Source organism: Cebidichthys violaceus, unplaced genomic scaffold (genome assembly GCF_023349555.1).
Source record: "Cebidichthys violaceus isolate CVI_PGR_0920_01 unplaced genomic scaffold, fCebVio1.0.p SCAF_9, whole genome shotgun sequence".
Classification (NCBI taxonomy): Eukaryota; Metazoa; Chordata; class Actinopteri; order Perciformes; family Stichaeidae; genus Cebidichthys; species Cebidichthys violaceus.
This window is the reverse complement of record NW_027176975.1, coordinates 2665556-2679079: the sequence shown is the minus strand read 5'-3', so window position 1 is coordinate 2679079 and position 13524 is coordinate 2665556. Positions and strand designations below refer to the sequence as shown.

The window sequence follows — 13524 nt, the reverse complement described above, 5'->3', positions numbered from 1 at the left end:
TAACTTAAGACATACTTAAAAACTCGTAAGCATGCATTTACACACACACACACACACACAAAGACCCACAAACACACCCACTCAGTGGCTTACATCTTGTTCTATTTATAGAACCTGTGGATCAACATGTCCAAAAATTCAGGAAACGCTCCGCTAATCTCCACACGGTGCTCACTCTGTGTACCTGGTGTTACCTAATTATTGCATGAGCAATAGTAGGTTGCTCGCGCAGTGAGTAGCGTGGTTGGTGGAAGCTGCGTTAAGCCGCATCCTTGTGTGTCATTTAGGAAAACAATAAAGTTCCACGTGTACCATTTGTTTTTGCAGCTCCAGGCTGGTTCACGTCATATTTCCACCTGTTATGTTGTAAGCCACGTTAGCGGCACGCTTCTAGGGGTCTCAACAGCTACTGCCATGACTTGCTGACATTCGTGATCCCCAGAGGATGAATTCTAATGACGTTGGTGATCCTTTTACCACAGCTCTGCTACACGCGTTGGTTGCAAACTGCAAAACTACACACTAGACCTACATACTAGACCTTTAATTGTTCATTAAGAAAGACAGGGAACCAGCTAAACGTTAGCATGTTAGTATGTTGAAATCAGCATTTAGCCCAAAATCAGATAAAAGAGAGAGCGGGAACACAACAGAAACCTTTCAGAATAGAATACAGCTGTCACCTGAAAGCCATTTATCTCATCAGGTGATACAAATCAAGGCAATCAACCTTAAAAGGCCAATATAAGGAAGGCCTGAGATCAAATACAAAGGGCAAAATGGTGCTGTAATTCTGCTGAGCTTGTTAAAGTTTTGTGGTGATGCTTAATTTTTCACAAGCATATAGGGCTGTGTTTGTGTGTCAGAAAGGTTTCCCTCCTTCATGGCCGTTAGCTGTGCAGCAGTGTGTTTGCAGTGGGCGGCTGTAATGAGGTTCGTGTCTTTCCACACGATGTTCATATCACACATCCCCCCCCCGCCCCCAATGCCATTACGCACAATCCAAACAATTCAATTCCACAGCAGTTATAAACAAACAAGCGTTGTGTACGGCAGCTTCTGGTCGTTGTCGAGGCCCGAGGAATGAGATAGAGAAGTTCCCGGCATTCTGGACGACGGGGCGGCCTCTGTGTGCAGACACAACAACATTAACCCAACACACCCACCTGTGCAGCATCCCCACCCAAGCCTCCGGGTCTCCTCAAAGCGCGCTGACATAGTCCTTTAATAAAACACGAATAAAACAAGATAAGGCGGATTTGCCGTGTGTTCATGACAACCATCTCTAGACCTACTCCTCACCTTTAATCACCACTTTTATGGTCCTTCATTGTCTGGCAAATTTCTGTCTATTGCCCATCTATGTACCTTGAGTAGTGCAGCTGTGACTCCTAGCTTGTGTGTGTGTGTGTGTGTGTGTGTGTGTGTGTGTGTGTGTCACTAATGGAGTGACTCTATCATTATGGCTTAATTCGTGACCATAGAGGGAGACGAGCGGAAGCAATAAACAGTTAAAGAAGCAGGAACTAATGTGTGTGTGTGTGTGTGTGTGTGTGTGTGTGTGTGTGTTTTAATGGCGACGAGACACATGTCAGAATACATCAAACTGTGTTTCGATCTTGTTTGGACTTATTATTCCCCCGATAGAAGCCTCATCATGTGTAAGAACAATGAGGCGCAAAATGTGTTGCTCGGGGCAGATTAATCATTAGACACACACACACACACACACACACACACACACACCCTTCTTTCTCCTTGGAGTTGAGAGGCAGGCAGGCGTTGCTCTATAAAAGCTGCACCCAGGAGGTAAAGAGAGCAAAGAACAATCTCTATCAGCAGGGGAGAAACACACACACACAAACACACACATTTGCACGCACAGACCAGCGCAGGACCACCGTACACACAACTCTCTTCCTGGGATATGAACCCTCTCGCCATCGCCTGTCTCCTGTGCTTCGGTGAGTCTGGACTTGTACTCGTGTTCCGTGTGCAGAGAGTGTGAATCGATCGATGAATGTGAGACGGTGTGAGGACAGCAGGAGGAGGAGGAGGAGAGGAGGAATGAATGAACAAACGTCTCTGCATGTGAGGACAGGAGAGACAGACCGTCAGGTGTTTAGTGTCAGATGTGAAAAGGTCGACATACTTTGCATGCTTCATCGGCCCTTCGGTGGAGCCGAGGGCCCGATGACGCCTTGTAGGCCGGTGTGAACGATGCATTCAGGTACTGGTTGTACTGGTTTCAGTGCGATTACGGCGTCTAATTTGCGAGCTCTCGATATTTTAAGATGAATGGATGAGTCAGATGTCAACGTCTGACTGCCAACTGTAAGTAACCTTGTGTTCCCGGTCACTATATTTACATTTACGTCATTCTGGATATTAACAATTCATCTTTTCATGCTCCAAAAAACCTGTGCGTAGACATTTGAACCCACATTAAAGTGCCTCATATGACGTAGACTTTGACCCTCGATTGCTCCTCGCTGCTCATCACTTTCATATCGCTCATATCTTTTGAGCCTCGGCGATGATCTCACTCCCTGTCCTCTGTATCTCTGTGTCCCGTTTTGTGTTCGCAGTAGTCTCCGGTGCTGGAGGCGCTCAGGGATCCGAGGCCACGTTCTCCGGTGAACCAGCCCTAGTGACCGGAGGTCCGGCCTCCGGGGAGGGCCTCCAGACTTCGCCGGTCGACGATGACGAGCTGGAGGTAGACGAGGAGGTCTCGGGAGGGGACGACGGACATTTCAGCCTTCTTGGTACGTCTTTTATTCCACTTCAGATGTCCGTTAATAGGGGTTGAAGCTCATATTCCACCGTTAATAATAAAATCAAGTCTTACACTTCAACAGATTGACTTTCTTGAATTTAAAACTACTTAAATTTACAAATTTATGATCAAATACATGTTTTCTCTTTCGCCGTTGATTCGCTTCTCTATACTCGGCATTATTTTTGAAAAGTGCAAAATAAAAGAGTCCACTTTCATCAGGACCTTCAGTCTAGGAAGTCCTCTGACGTTGAAACTGAAATCTCCCGCTACACAGAGTCACATCCCCGCGAGGATGACAAGAAGAAGAGGAAAGGCAAAGGCAAGAAGAAGAACCGGCACAGGAGCAAAAACACGACGCCGCTCAGCCCCGAGCACACGTTCTACACCGACGGATACGCGTCCACTCTCAGCGCCACGGAGGACCCCTGCACCTCCACCCACCTGAGCTACTGCATCCACGGCTACTGCAAGAACATCGAGGGCCTGCAGGAGCCGGTGTGCATGTGAGTACATGAATGCGCCGCATCTCACGAACAAGTTCAAACCTCCTTCGAACGTCTTTCAGTTCGGTACGTCCGACGTCACGTCTTCCGTTGACTCTCCGCTCCGCAGATGTATGAAGGACTACGACGGGGCGCGCTGCGGCATCCGGTCTCTGACGATCCAGACCAAGTTCGACCCGATCAACAACACGGAGTTGGTGCAGACGGTCTTGGTGATCATCGCCGTGGTGCTGTCGGTCATCAGCTGCACCGCCATCGTGCTCATGACTTGCGCTCAGTGAGTACACAGCCCCAAACCCTGTATACGGACATCGACGAGTAATAGTGTTAAATCATTATAATAGAGCGTCTTATTTCCTTTTTTGGGAAAGCCATTTAATTGTTTATCTATTTTTCAGCTTGAAACATTTCCACTTTTCCTCAGCTCATTGTATTAAATATGTTTCATAATGATCAAAAAGACTCGATCATCAGCGACAGCTAAGAGTTTCTAGATGAACCCAGTTTTTCCCCAAAATGATCCTTCGATGTCCATAAACGTTAGAGAAACGTCATAAATGTGTCCTAACAAGTGAGACCATTGACCTACATTATTCTACATGCTTTGACTGTCTCAGCACTTTTCTATAAAGCATCATCTCTGTGTACAACATTTAAAAACTCACAACACATGAACCAGATGATGCAAACCCTCTTCTTCTTCTTCTCTCACCACTATCCACAACCCACAAATCTCTACACAACACGACACACACATCCTGAACCAGGAGCACTTGTTGGCACTCAAACACGTTAACACGCCCGAACACGCCCACACTAGACGGGTATTGCTCACCACCTTCTCGAGCTGATTTCAAAGATTTCGATGTCTCATTCTTACTGTAGACTTTTCATTTCCCCCCCCACCTAAAGTGTTCTGTGGATGGATGTGTTACTCATTCAACTGCCACTTCTTGCTACCTGTGACTAGTCATTTAACCTGTAAGCACAGTTCCTTATCAATAGGTTATCAAATTGCATGGATCGTCGGAATGTGGGTCAAAGTCAGAGTCCACCGTTGTACAAGTAGTACTCAGGAGGGGAGGCTGGGAGAAAGTAAAACTTCACTCTGGGAGAAACTGTGATCACCTGACGATGGCGGGAACACAATCGTCTCTCGCACGCTCACGGTGAATATCTTTTGTAGTTACAGGTCACATAAACACTTCCTGGCCTCCTACCTGGGAACTGGGACAGAGCAGGAGAAGCTGCAGAAACCCACCGGGGACATGGTGGTGTGACGGCGTCGAGTTACCAAGGTAACAAATGGTCCTTCTTAGTTTTTCTAAAAGTCTGGGCATCTTAGTCGTATCTTAATCGAAGAAAAAAAACGTAACAATATCCCTTTAGTCAATGAACCCTGGTGACGTTTTTAACATATTGAACATTTCAGTCAATCTAGTCAAAATATCTCCTTATTTCCTCCTCCAAAGCCCTGTTGTTGTAACTTAAACTGAAGTAATAAGATACTCCGAGTTCTGCTGACTCATTGTGTGCCGCCGGTGTCGCATTGAAGGAGAACAAAGTTTACGTTTTTTGTCTTCTCTTCTCGTGTCATTTTGTTTCGTCACATTTAAGTCTTTTTTTTTTTTCCGTTTGACAATGTTGCATGTTGGGTAGTGTTCATTGTCTTTGTCACTGAAAAAAAAGCTTTGTTGAACCAACGCGTTCAGTCAGAGACGTCACAGGTCATCACAGGTCGGGGATTTATTTCTCCCTAAAGTCTTGCTTCCGTCCTAAGGGGGCGGAGTCAGTGCCTCTCCGCTCACGTGAGCCTTATTAAGCCGAACAGGAAAGAGTGGGTTCAGAGAGTGACGGAACATCCCGTACGCCTGCTGCTGCTGTTGTTGTTGTTGTTGTTGTTGAACACATTGCGTCACGCGGAGAGGAATCCCCACAGGAGGAATTAGCCCGGGATTAAGCTCCGGGGGGGGGGGGGGGGGGGGGGGGGAGGATGTCGCGGCCTTACCAGCGTAAAAGGAAAAACCCACTCGCACACACATTCACCTGTGCGTCAAAACAATAACAGTGCCGACACACACCGACTCGGCACGCGATGAACCCTGATGTAACAGGTGTGTGGTCAGATCGCGTGTCTGCGCTCCCTGAGAACAGCACCTCCCGTTGCTCAAAAGATAGCCTCCAACAAACACACACACACACACACACACACACACACACCACATGGCTAATTATTATGCAGAATGACGTCATCAGAGCTTCCCTAGTCTGATCTTTTTTTCTTCTGCTATGGCATGACCCGCCCCGACTCTGCCTCTGATTGGCTTCCCCCCCCATTGATATTCTTACCCGAACCGCTCTCACTCCTCATGAATCAACCCAACCAGCGAAGGCAGTGAGTGGCAGACCGTCTCTCTACATTGGATGCTGTTGGCGTGACATCTCAATACTTTATATAGACGGATGCAAAGGATGACGATCGGGGAACATAAGGCTCGAGGGAACATACGTCCTAAAGACGTGATCGGTGCCGAGGGAACTGAGGCCTGACCTCGCTCACACACACACACACACACACACACACACAAAGGCGTCACATGTTCACGCAGACGTTTTTAGCCTCGAGACTAAACAATGTGGCCATGCAGCATTCTCCTGGCGGGCCTGCGCGTCACTCAGTGTCCACCCTGAGAAAAGCAAGTCTACTCTTAGTTACGATAGCGACGGCAAAGTCTGACGGGACAGTGACGAGAAAGGAGCGGTCAGAAAATTGCGGTGAACCCGTTAAACAGTTTCAGTGTTTGAGGCGTAACACACCCGGCATGTTAATAATCAAACCGTGGCGAGTGAAGAAGGTCAAAGGGAAACCTTCTAGCTGCTATAATGGCATAAAAATAAATCCACGGCTTTAAAAAGTGTGCTGACAATCTTTAATCTTTAAGTTTGCAAACTTGAGTCTGCAGATGAAAAGGATTGGCATATATATAACTGTCACCTTATCTCCTTTTATTGAAGGGCAGTTTTGATATTTCACAACATGCTCGTTATCGCTATTGTTCACGTATTCATCGACTTTTGATTTCTCTCTCCATCTGTCCCCAGCCGGCTGCACGACTCGAAGACGAAGACGAAGAGGAGCCTGAGGAGCTGAGAGAGCAGTAGAGCGAATAGACTGCTTCATTAGACACAACCTGTTAGAATTTAATTTATTTAGTGTGATTATTTATTGCTCAGAGTTTTGTATGTGTTGGACTATTTGCTACGACGTCTGTTTCGGTTTTTATTTATTGCACTGCTGTTGTCATAGGTCAGAGAAACACTCTCGCTCTGGAAAAGGGATGGAATTTGATCACCAATAAAGCATCTCAGTGTTACGTGAACGAGTTATTTATTCATCCGATTCTTTTGTGTTTACATTCCCATACCTCTGCCGCCCGCTCACGCAAACACCTCGGCCTTTTAGCCAAACACAGATTCGGCAGACGAGAATAACCCCGAGGGAAGCTCTGTCTCTCTGACATCAGCGAGGAATTCAGAGAATCATGAGGGCAACACAAAAGCTTGGGAGGCTGGAAACTCTTTAAGTGTGTGTTTGACAAGATTAATCGTCGTACTCCCAAAGTCAAACAAAGATTTTTACCCTCTACTGTCATTACACCACCCGCATAAAAACTAACCGACCGAAGCTTCGTGAACTGGGTAGACGACGTTGCCGCTGCACATGTGTACTGGGAGTGTCTGGTCTTATCTATTTTGGGAATTTTCAAGGTAACTTGGAGGTTTATCTCCTGACGCCAATAACAAAAGAAAGTCTTGAACGTAATGAGACGGCCCCGACTTCAGGACAAAAGGCCACAAGCACAGGGAGACACAGGTCTGCAGCTAGACTTCAAGCTTTATCTAAATGAACAGAAATGTAAGAAGCTCCGTTATATCTAGTAGGAACAGTGAAATATGGAAACGGAGAAGCCGCAGGACAGAAGTATTACTCCTGGGTGCAAAAAAATAGTTTTACAAGGTTAAAGTCGTGGACAGATAGTCGCCGAAACAGACAACAGCGCTGCAGCGTTGGAGCAATTAGGTCCCGTCCACGATTCCTCACTTTACATTGACTTTGTACTGCGTGAAGGTGCCGCCTCGTCACTTTCTTCTGCTAGCAAACAACAGAAAAATGCCCAAAAGCTGCCGTGTGTTTGGACGCGCTACCAAAACAGGGGCGAAGAAACCAGAACTACGTTTTTATAAGTCGCCGAACCAGAAAAACAACAGAGCCTTTAGGAAGACTGAAGCGAGGCATCAGCGGGAAGAATGGGAACACTGGGATTCTGACGTTCAGTGTGCCGACATGTGCAGCAAGCATTTAAGGCTGGCTATGTTTCTGTAAATTAAGCTAAGCTAACACAGTATTATGGTTGCAAGTGCCTTAGTTAGCTACGTTAGCTTGCTAGCACCTTGCTAACTTGTCCCATCATCGTTGTAGTTATCAACTGGTAGACATAGGGTGCTAAAAGAATCATTTGAAATGCTGAAATCTGATGTTTTGCGCAAGCTAGTTACAGGCGTTTCGTTAGCCTTTCAGCCCTTTGGTTGCATGTTGTGGCGCCAACATGCAACCAGGGAAGCCCTGGTAAAAGGCGTCACATTGAAGGCAAATTCACGGACCAATGTCAGGTAAAAATGATTTACTTTTGGAACAATATCTTACTTTTTTTAAGCTAACGTGTTGACTGTTTTCTGGTGTATTTGAACACTACCAGTGCCACCGCATGCATACGTTATGTCTCTTAAAAATAAGAGTGTTACTAGCCAAACAGTACCGATGGCACCACCGTAGTCTGAAGGTAATGGGGTTAGCTTAGCTTAGCTTCTATTTTAGAGTTGTATGGGAGTGATTAGCAGAGAAATAGTCATCTCCAAAGATAGCTGGCAAGTGTCGCTAAATTACAGATTATGATTTAGCCCACATTCACGATTACATTGACGGATGAATAATGTTTATTTTGGGGCAAATTATTTAAAGATTTTATAATAAAAAAAGTGTCTGCATCATTATGTAAAATGTAAAATATGGATAAATATCTTATGCGTCATTTTTATAAATGTTTCCATGATGTTTTCGTGACATATTTGCTATCTTTGGGAACGTCTGGATCTCCGTTAGCATGATGTCGCTATAGGAGTTTAATTTGACGTCAGCGAGATTCCCATTAAAAGGTTTCGAAAACTGTATAAGAACGAAACCTTAAGAGCAGCAGAACAGCTTTAAGGCAAATATCTGGTGGCTGCATTGCCATACAGCATAGTATTTTAAATCCAGAATATATATATATATATATATATATATATATATATATATATATATATATATATATATATATAATGTTATATTTTGGGCCCAGTATGGTACCAGGCAGTCATTAAAGATGACTGTGACTCAGTCGCCTCTATAAAACAAGGTTTGTGTTTGTATGCGTACCGTTGCGTCACCAGTGAAGGCGAGGCGAGGTGGGCAGCTCATCCAGGTAAACATTTACTCTGGGGGGTGTGTGTGTGTGTGTGTGTGTGTGTGTGTGTGTGTGTGTGTGAGACAGGGATCTCCATTGGCAGAAATGGCTATTTAAACGCGCCAAAAAAACATTCATGAACAGTTAGGCATTCACCCATTTGTCAAAGTAAGTCGGTGAGGGTGTGGTGAGCTTTGATAGTTTCGTGGCACTGAGGTGGGCCCCCCGAGCTTTTGTGCGTGACCATGGAAACGGAGTAAACAAATGGGGCAGATGGTTGGTCAGTGATAATTCACTTAGAGCTCAAATAAAGGAATAAAGGACATGCTGGAATTTCCTGGGTGTGGTAACGTATTTTTTTTTCTCCCTTCGCCCTTCCAAGAGAGCGCCAAGGAAAGTATTTTTTATTTGTTTTTGTAACTTCCTACGCACTCGTCTCCATCAGCAGAACGACACGGGTTGTCAAGCAGATTCTAGCTCCTACGGGTGGAGAAGTTAGTCGGCCCGACACTTTGGTCCAGACTGAAATATCTCAACTACTATTGGATGGATCGCTGTGAATTCTTATACAGATATTCATGGTCCCCAGAGGATGAATCCTACCGACTTTGATGATCCCCTGACTGTTCCTCTAGTACCACCATGAGGCTAATATTAGTTTTTAAGTGAAATAGCTCAATTACTGTTTGATGGGCTGCAGTGAATCTTTCTACATTCATGGTCACCAGAGGATGAACCCTACTGATTTTGGTGATCCCCTGACTTTTCCTCTAGCTCCACCATGAGGCTAATATTAGTGTTTTTGAGTAAAATAGCTCAACAACTATTGGATGGATTGCTGTGAATTTTGATGCAGATATTCATGGTCCCCAGAGGATGAATCCTACCGACTTTGGTGATCCCCTGACTGTTCCTCTAGCACCACCATGAGGCTGGCATTGTTTGTTTTGAGTGAAATAACTCAATTACTGTTTGATGGGCTGCAGTGAATCTTTCTACATTCATTGTCAACAGAGGATTAACCCTACTGATTTTGGTGATCCCCTGACTTTTCCTGTAGCACAGTGTTTTTAAGTGAAATAGCTCAACAACTATATGATGGATTGCTGTGAAATGTGGAATAAGCATCGTCATGTTCTCCTCACTATAGCTGCTATAACCAACAGGACTCATCTTCAGTTCTGTAAAGTGATATAACAGCCGAGTGAACTCTCCTCTCCGTACGTTACTGGAGAGCTCCACCTAGGGACGCAGCATGAAAACTGAGCATCTGGCGCCGCGTGCACGGTGCAGGCCCCCCAGGGTCACGAAGAGGGTGTGTGCGGTAAGAATTTAAAGTGGAGAGCAAACATTGCTCGTTCAAGCTCACGGGAATGAAAGAGAACAAAGATAAGAGAGACAAAGGGGCTGATGAGTAATCCTTCCCAAACATGTCACTGTGTCAACTTTGATTACGATCAAACGTATCCGTTTACTGGACGAGGACGTGTTGCGCGTTCTCCGTCACTTGTGCAACGCTTTGCACGTTTCCTGCGGAGGGGGGTCTTCAGAGACTTCAGAGATACGTCTCTTGTGGTCTGGTCTGAATAAGCACACAATCCACAAGATGTCTATTTTATTTATTCTCTCTTTACTGCTCAGAACTTCATGTTCTTTGCGTTGACATGATTGCAATTGTCTCATGCTGGAAGAGTTTTAGCATCGAAAGACAGAAACCACATTTTCTTTTTGTTCCTGCCCGTGAATTAACCTTCAGAACACAATCGTCCCGCAAGAGAGGAGCCGAAAAAGACTCAGAGACAATTTAAGCCTCTGATGCAGGAAGTGGTGAATCTCTCTGGTTGATGTTTTGAATAATGTCACTTTGGTGTTTTGCTTTCATCTTAGCAGAGCTCTTTGGTGCACAGCTTTAGAAAAAAAATAAGCATATAATGTAAATCTCTATTGTACAGGCTGCAGTAGGACAACGTGAAATATAAAATAGAATCAAAGATAGACATTTAAGTGGTTAACTTGATCAAGTTATCGTTATATTTCAGACTTTTTCATGGTCCTTTTGATCCAGACGAGTTGTTTTTCTGACAGGAAAGCGTACACTCCGGGCTTTCTAATCAGGCCACACTTCCTTCCAAACGACGTGACACCGACCAGCGCTCCATCGCACAAAAGCGGACCTCCTGAGTCCCCCTAGAGAGACGACAAAAACACCACAAGTAATGTTTTAGTCACGCCAGTGGTTTTTTTCTTGCACTACAAAAACCTTCCAAAAAAACCTGCACTCACCTGACAGGTGTCGGCCCTGTTTTCACCGTCCGAACCGGCACAGACCATGCCTCTGGTGATGACGGGATTGAGGCCGTAGTACTGCGGGGAGTTGCACTTCTCTCGGTCGATCACGGTCACGTTGACGGACATCAGGACGTCCGACTTTTGTCCGACGTTGTTCGTCTTCCCCCATCCGGCCACCAGGCAGCTGCTGCCGGCCGCCGGGTCTTTCACGGTGTTGCCCAACGGCAGCCATTTCACCGTCCGGGTTTGCTTCACCGGTTTGCCGAGCTGAAATTTGAAGAAAAGAAAAAAAAACGGGACTTATTGATGCTGACCGTCTTTGTAGCACGAGGGAGGCTGCGACTACCACTTCCCTTTACACACAGTATGGTGGGAACGCTGGGACCGTGTCCTGACCTTGAGCAGCATGAGGTCGTTGACCTTATCGATTGCATCATAGCAAGGATGAGGAACTCTTCGCTTCACATCGCGGACCTGCCAGGAGCCTTTCTCGTCTTTACTGGTGGAGTGCACCCCGAGGAACACCTCCTTAATGCTGCGAGAGCAGGAAACACGGTTTGATTATCACGGCGTGCATGAATCATTGATAAAATGATGTCATCGCGGTTGTGTGGATTATATGTGCGTATTCTATTTAAGATAGTACAGTCAGGATATAGTCAAACTACGCTGAAGTAACACCATCTAGACCATGAGCTGCTTTTTCCTCCTTCGTTGGGTGATGCATGTTTTTCTCATTGGATTGGTGTTTGTTAAAGGTTTTTGCCCAAAGTGCAGCTAGAAGTGGCTCGTCAGAAGTCTGTTCAACATTTTTGCTGACCTGAATCTTCATAATCTTTCTGACACAAATACATCAATGCCAGTCTCTGAGAACTTAGATATTCACCTTCAAGAACAAAAATGTTCAACTCAAACTGTTACACGAGGTTTAACGTGGTTCTTACTCGGCACAGTGGGCGGCAGTCAGGACCCACGACGGGTGGATCAGAGTCCCCCCACAGAGCGGACTCTTCATCTGAGCCATGAAAGGCAGCGAGTGGGGCTCCACTTCTTTCCCCCCGATGATCTCGGAACCGTGAGCTAGAACAGAACGAGCACTTCGGTTCAGTGATTCAACCCCAAAAAAATAAAATGAGTCAATAATAGCCGCACTGTAATATTGAAAGTATAGCATCACATACGCTGCGTGAATGAGGAGGATATTATGAAGAACGTGTCACTCACTTGACTGAACGATGAGGAGGACCGCACAACAGACACAAACGGTGAAATCCCTCATTTCTTCTTCTTCTTCTTCTTCTTCTTCTTCTTCTTCTTCTTCTCTCTCTTTGATGTGACGCTGGAGGCTCTGAAGCTCACCTCAATGCTCACACTCGTCTTTTATACGTTAGGCTGCAAGGATGTGGTGGAAACTCATGAGTCAGCAGGATGATAGCTTCATTTAGAAGCCTTGTGGTGGCCGCTTTTTTAATCAGTACCGCGCTATTTATTGACAGTCTGTGGGCGGGGGGGGGGGGTGATGCATGAAGCGGGTCACATCATCAGGGTGCAGATAGTTCACTATGGGTGGGCCCCGCTGTGAACCAAGTGCAACTGGAGTCTGTGCTGACTACCCTTATGAGTTGATGTGAACGTCACGATTCAGAGGAAATCATGAGAAAGTCAGAGGAAGGTTTAAACTGGATGCTGTGTTCCATTTATGCCACATGTACGCTATTTACGCTGACCGAGCATGTGACCAAAACCTTTGTCTTTGCTTATTCAACTGTACAAAACTTTTTGTTACGAATGTCAATTTGTTCTCCTTGTTGTTTGACCAACTTACTTCGAAACCAGCCTCATTGCTCTCCTTGTGCGATTCAACAACCAGTGAAGCTTCGTTTAAAACAGGTTTGGATTTATGAAATAAGTACGCCGTGCCGATGTCACATCCGGAACATTTGGACCATCGTGTCTGCTCCCGTCGCTGTGTAGAGATGATTCAGAAGTCATACGTTCCATTTAACCTTTAAGCACTTTGGGAACCAAATGCTGTGTTGCAGTGGACACAGACAGACACAGCTGATGCAGGTAAGATGTGAGTTTTTCTCATTTTGTTGCTTAAATTGTCACTTTGTATAAAAATAAAAAGCAGGTTTACTTTAGACGTACAGTGCAAAGCATCAGAAGTAAGAAACACCTGTTAAAACACTCACAGCGGCAACGCTAGCATGCTGCTAGTTAGCATGCTAACGTCCGCTAACTAGCAGTAAACACAAAGTAGAGCTTGCTAGTTTTTAAGTTATAAGTTGGTTGTATAAATACATATACATTTTGTCCTGATGGTGGCGCTAGAGAAGAAGTCAGAGGACCACCAAAGTTCTTATAGTTTGTCCTGTGGGGGACATAGATGTCAATCATCGCAATCCATAGATTAGCTTTTGGGATATTTCAGACCGACCATCCCGTA

The 13524-nt window shown here is 45.4% G+C and overlaps 2 protein-coding genes across 2 annotated transcripts; one reads left to right on the top strand and one right to left on the bottom strand.

Moving 5' to 3' along the window:
* Positions 1-1767: 1767 nt before the first annotated feature.
* areg (amphiregulin) lies at positions 1768-6656 on the top strand. The gene is made up of 6 exons (XM_068703766.1): positions 1768-1964; positions 2589-2765; positions 3054-3282; positions 3392-3559; positions 4469-4580; positions 6385-6656. The coding sequence occupies exons 1-5, from the start codon at positions 1928-1930 to the stop codon at positions 4560-4562; spliced, it is 705 nt and encodes a 234-aa protein (XP_068559867.1). The 5' UTR covers positions 1768-1927; the 3' UTR covers positions 4563-4580; positions 6385-6656.
* Positions 6657-10388: 3732 nt separating this feature from the next.
* Positions 10389-12435, bottom strand: LOC137867173 (granzyme A-like). Its single transcript, XM_068703627.1, has 5 exons — positions 12300-12435; positions 12020-12155; positions 11472-11610; positions 11070-11342; positions 10389-10973 (listed from the first exon to the last, which is right to left on the bottom strand). The coding sequence occupies exons 1-5, from the start codon at positions 12352-12354 to the stop codon at positions 10815-10817; spliced, it is 762 nt and encodes a 253-aa protein (XP_068559728.1). The 5' UTR covers positions 12355-12435; the 3' UTR covers positions 10389-10814.
* Between the last annotated feature and the right edge of the window lie 1089 nt (positions 12436-13524).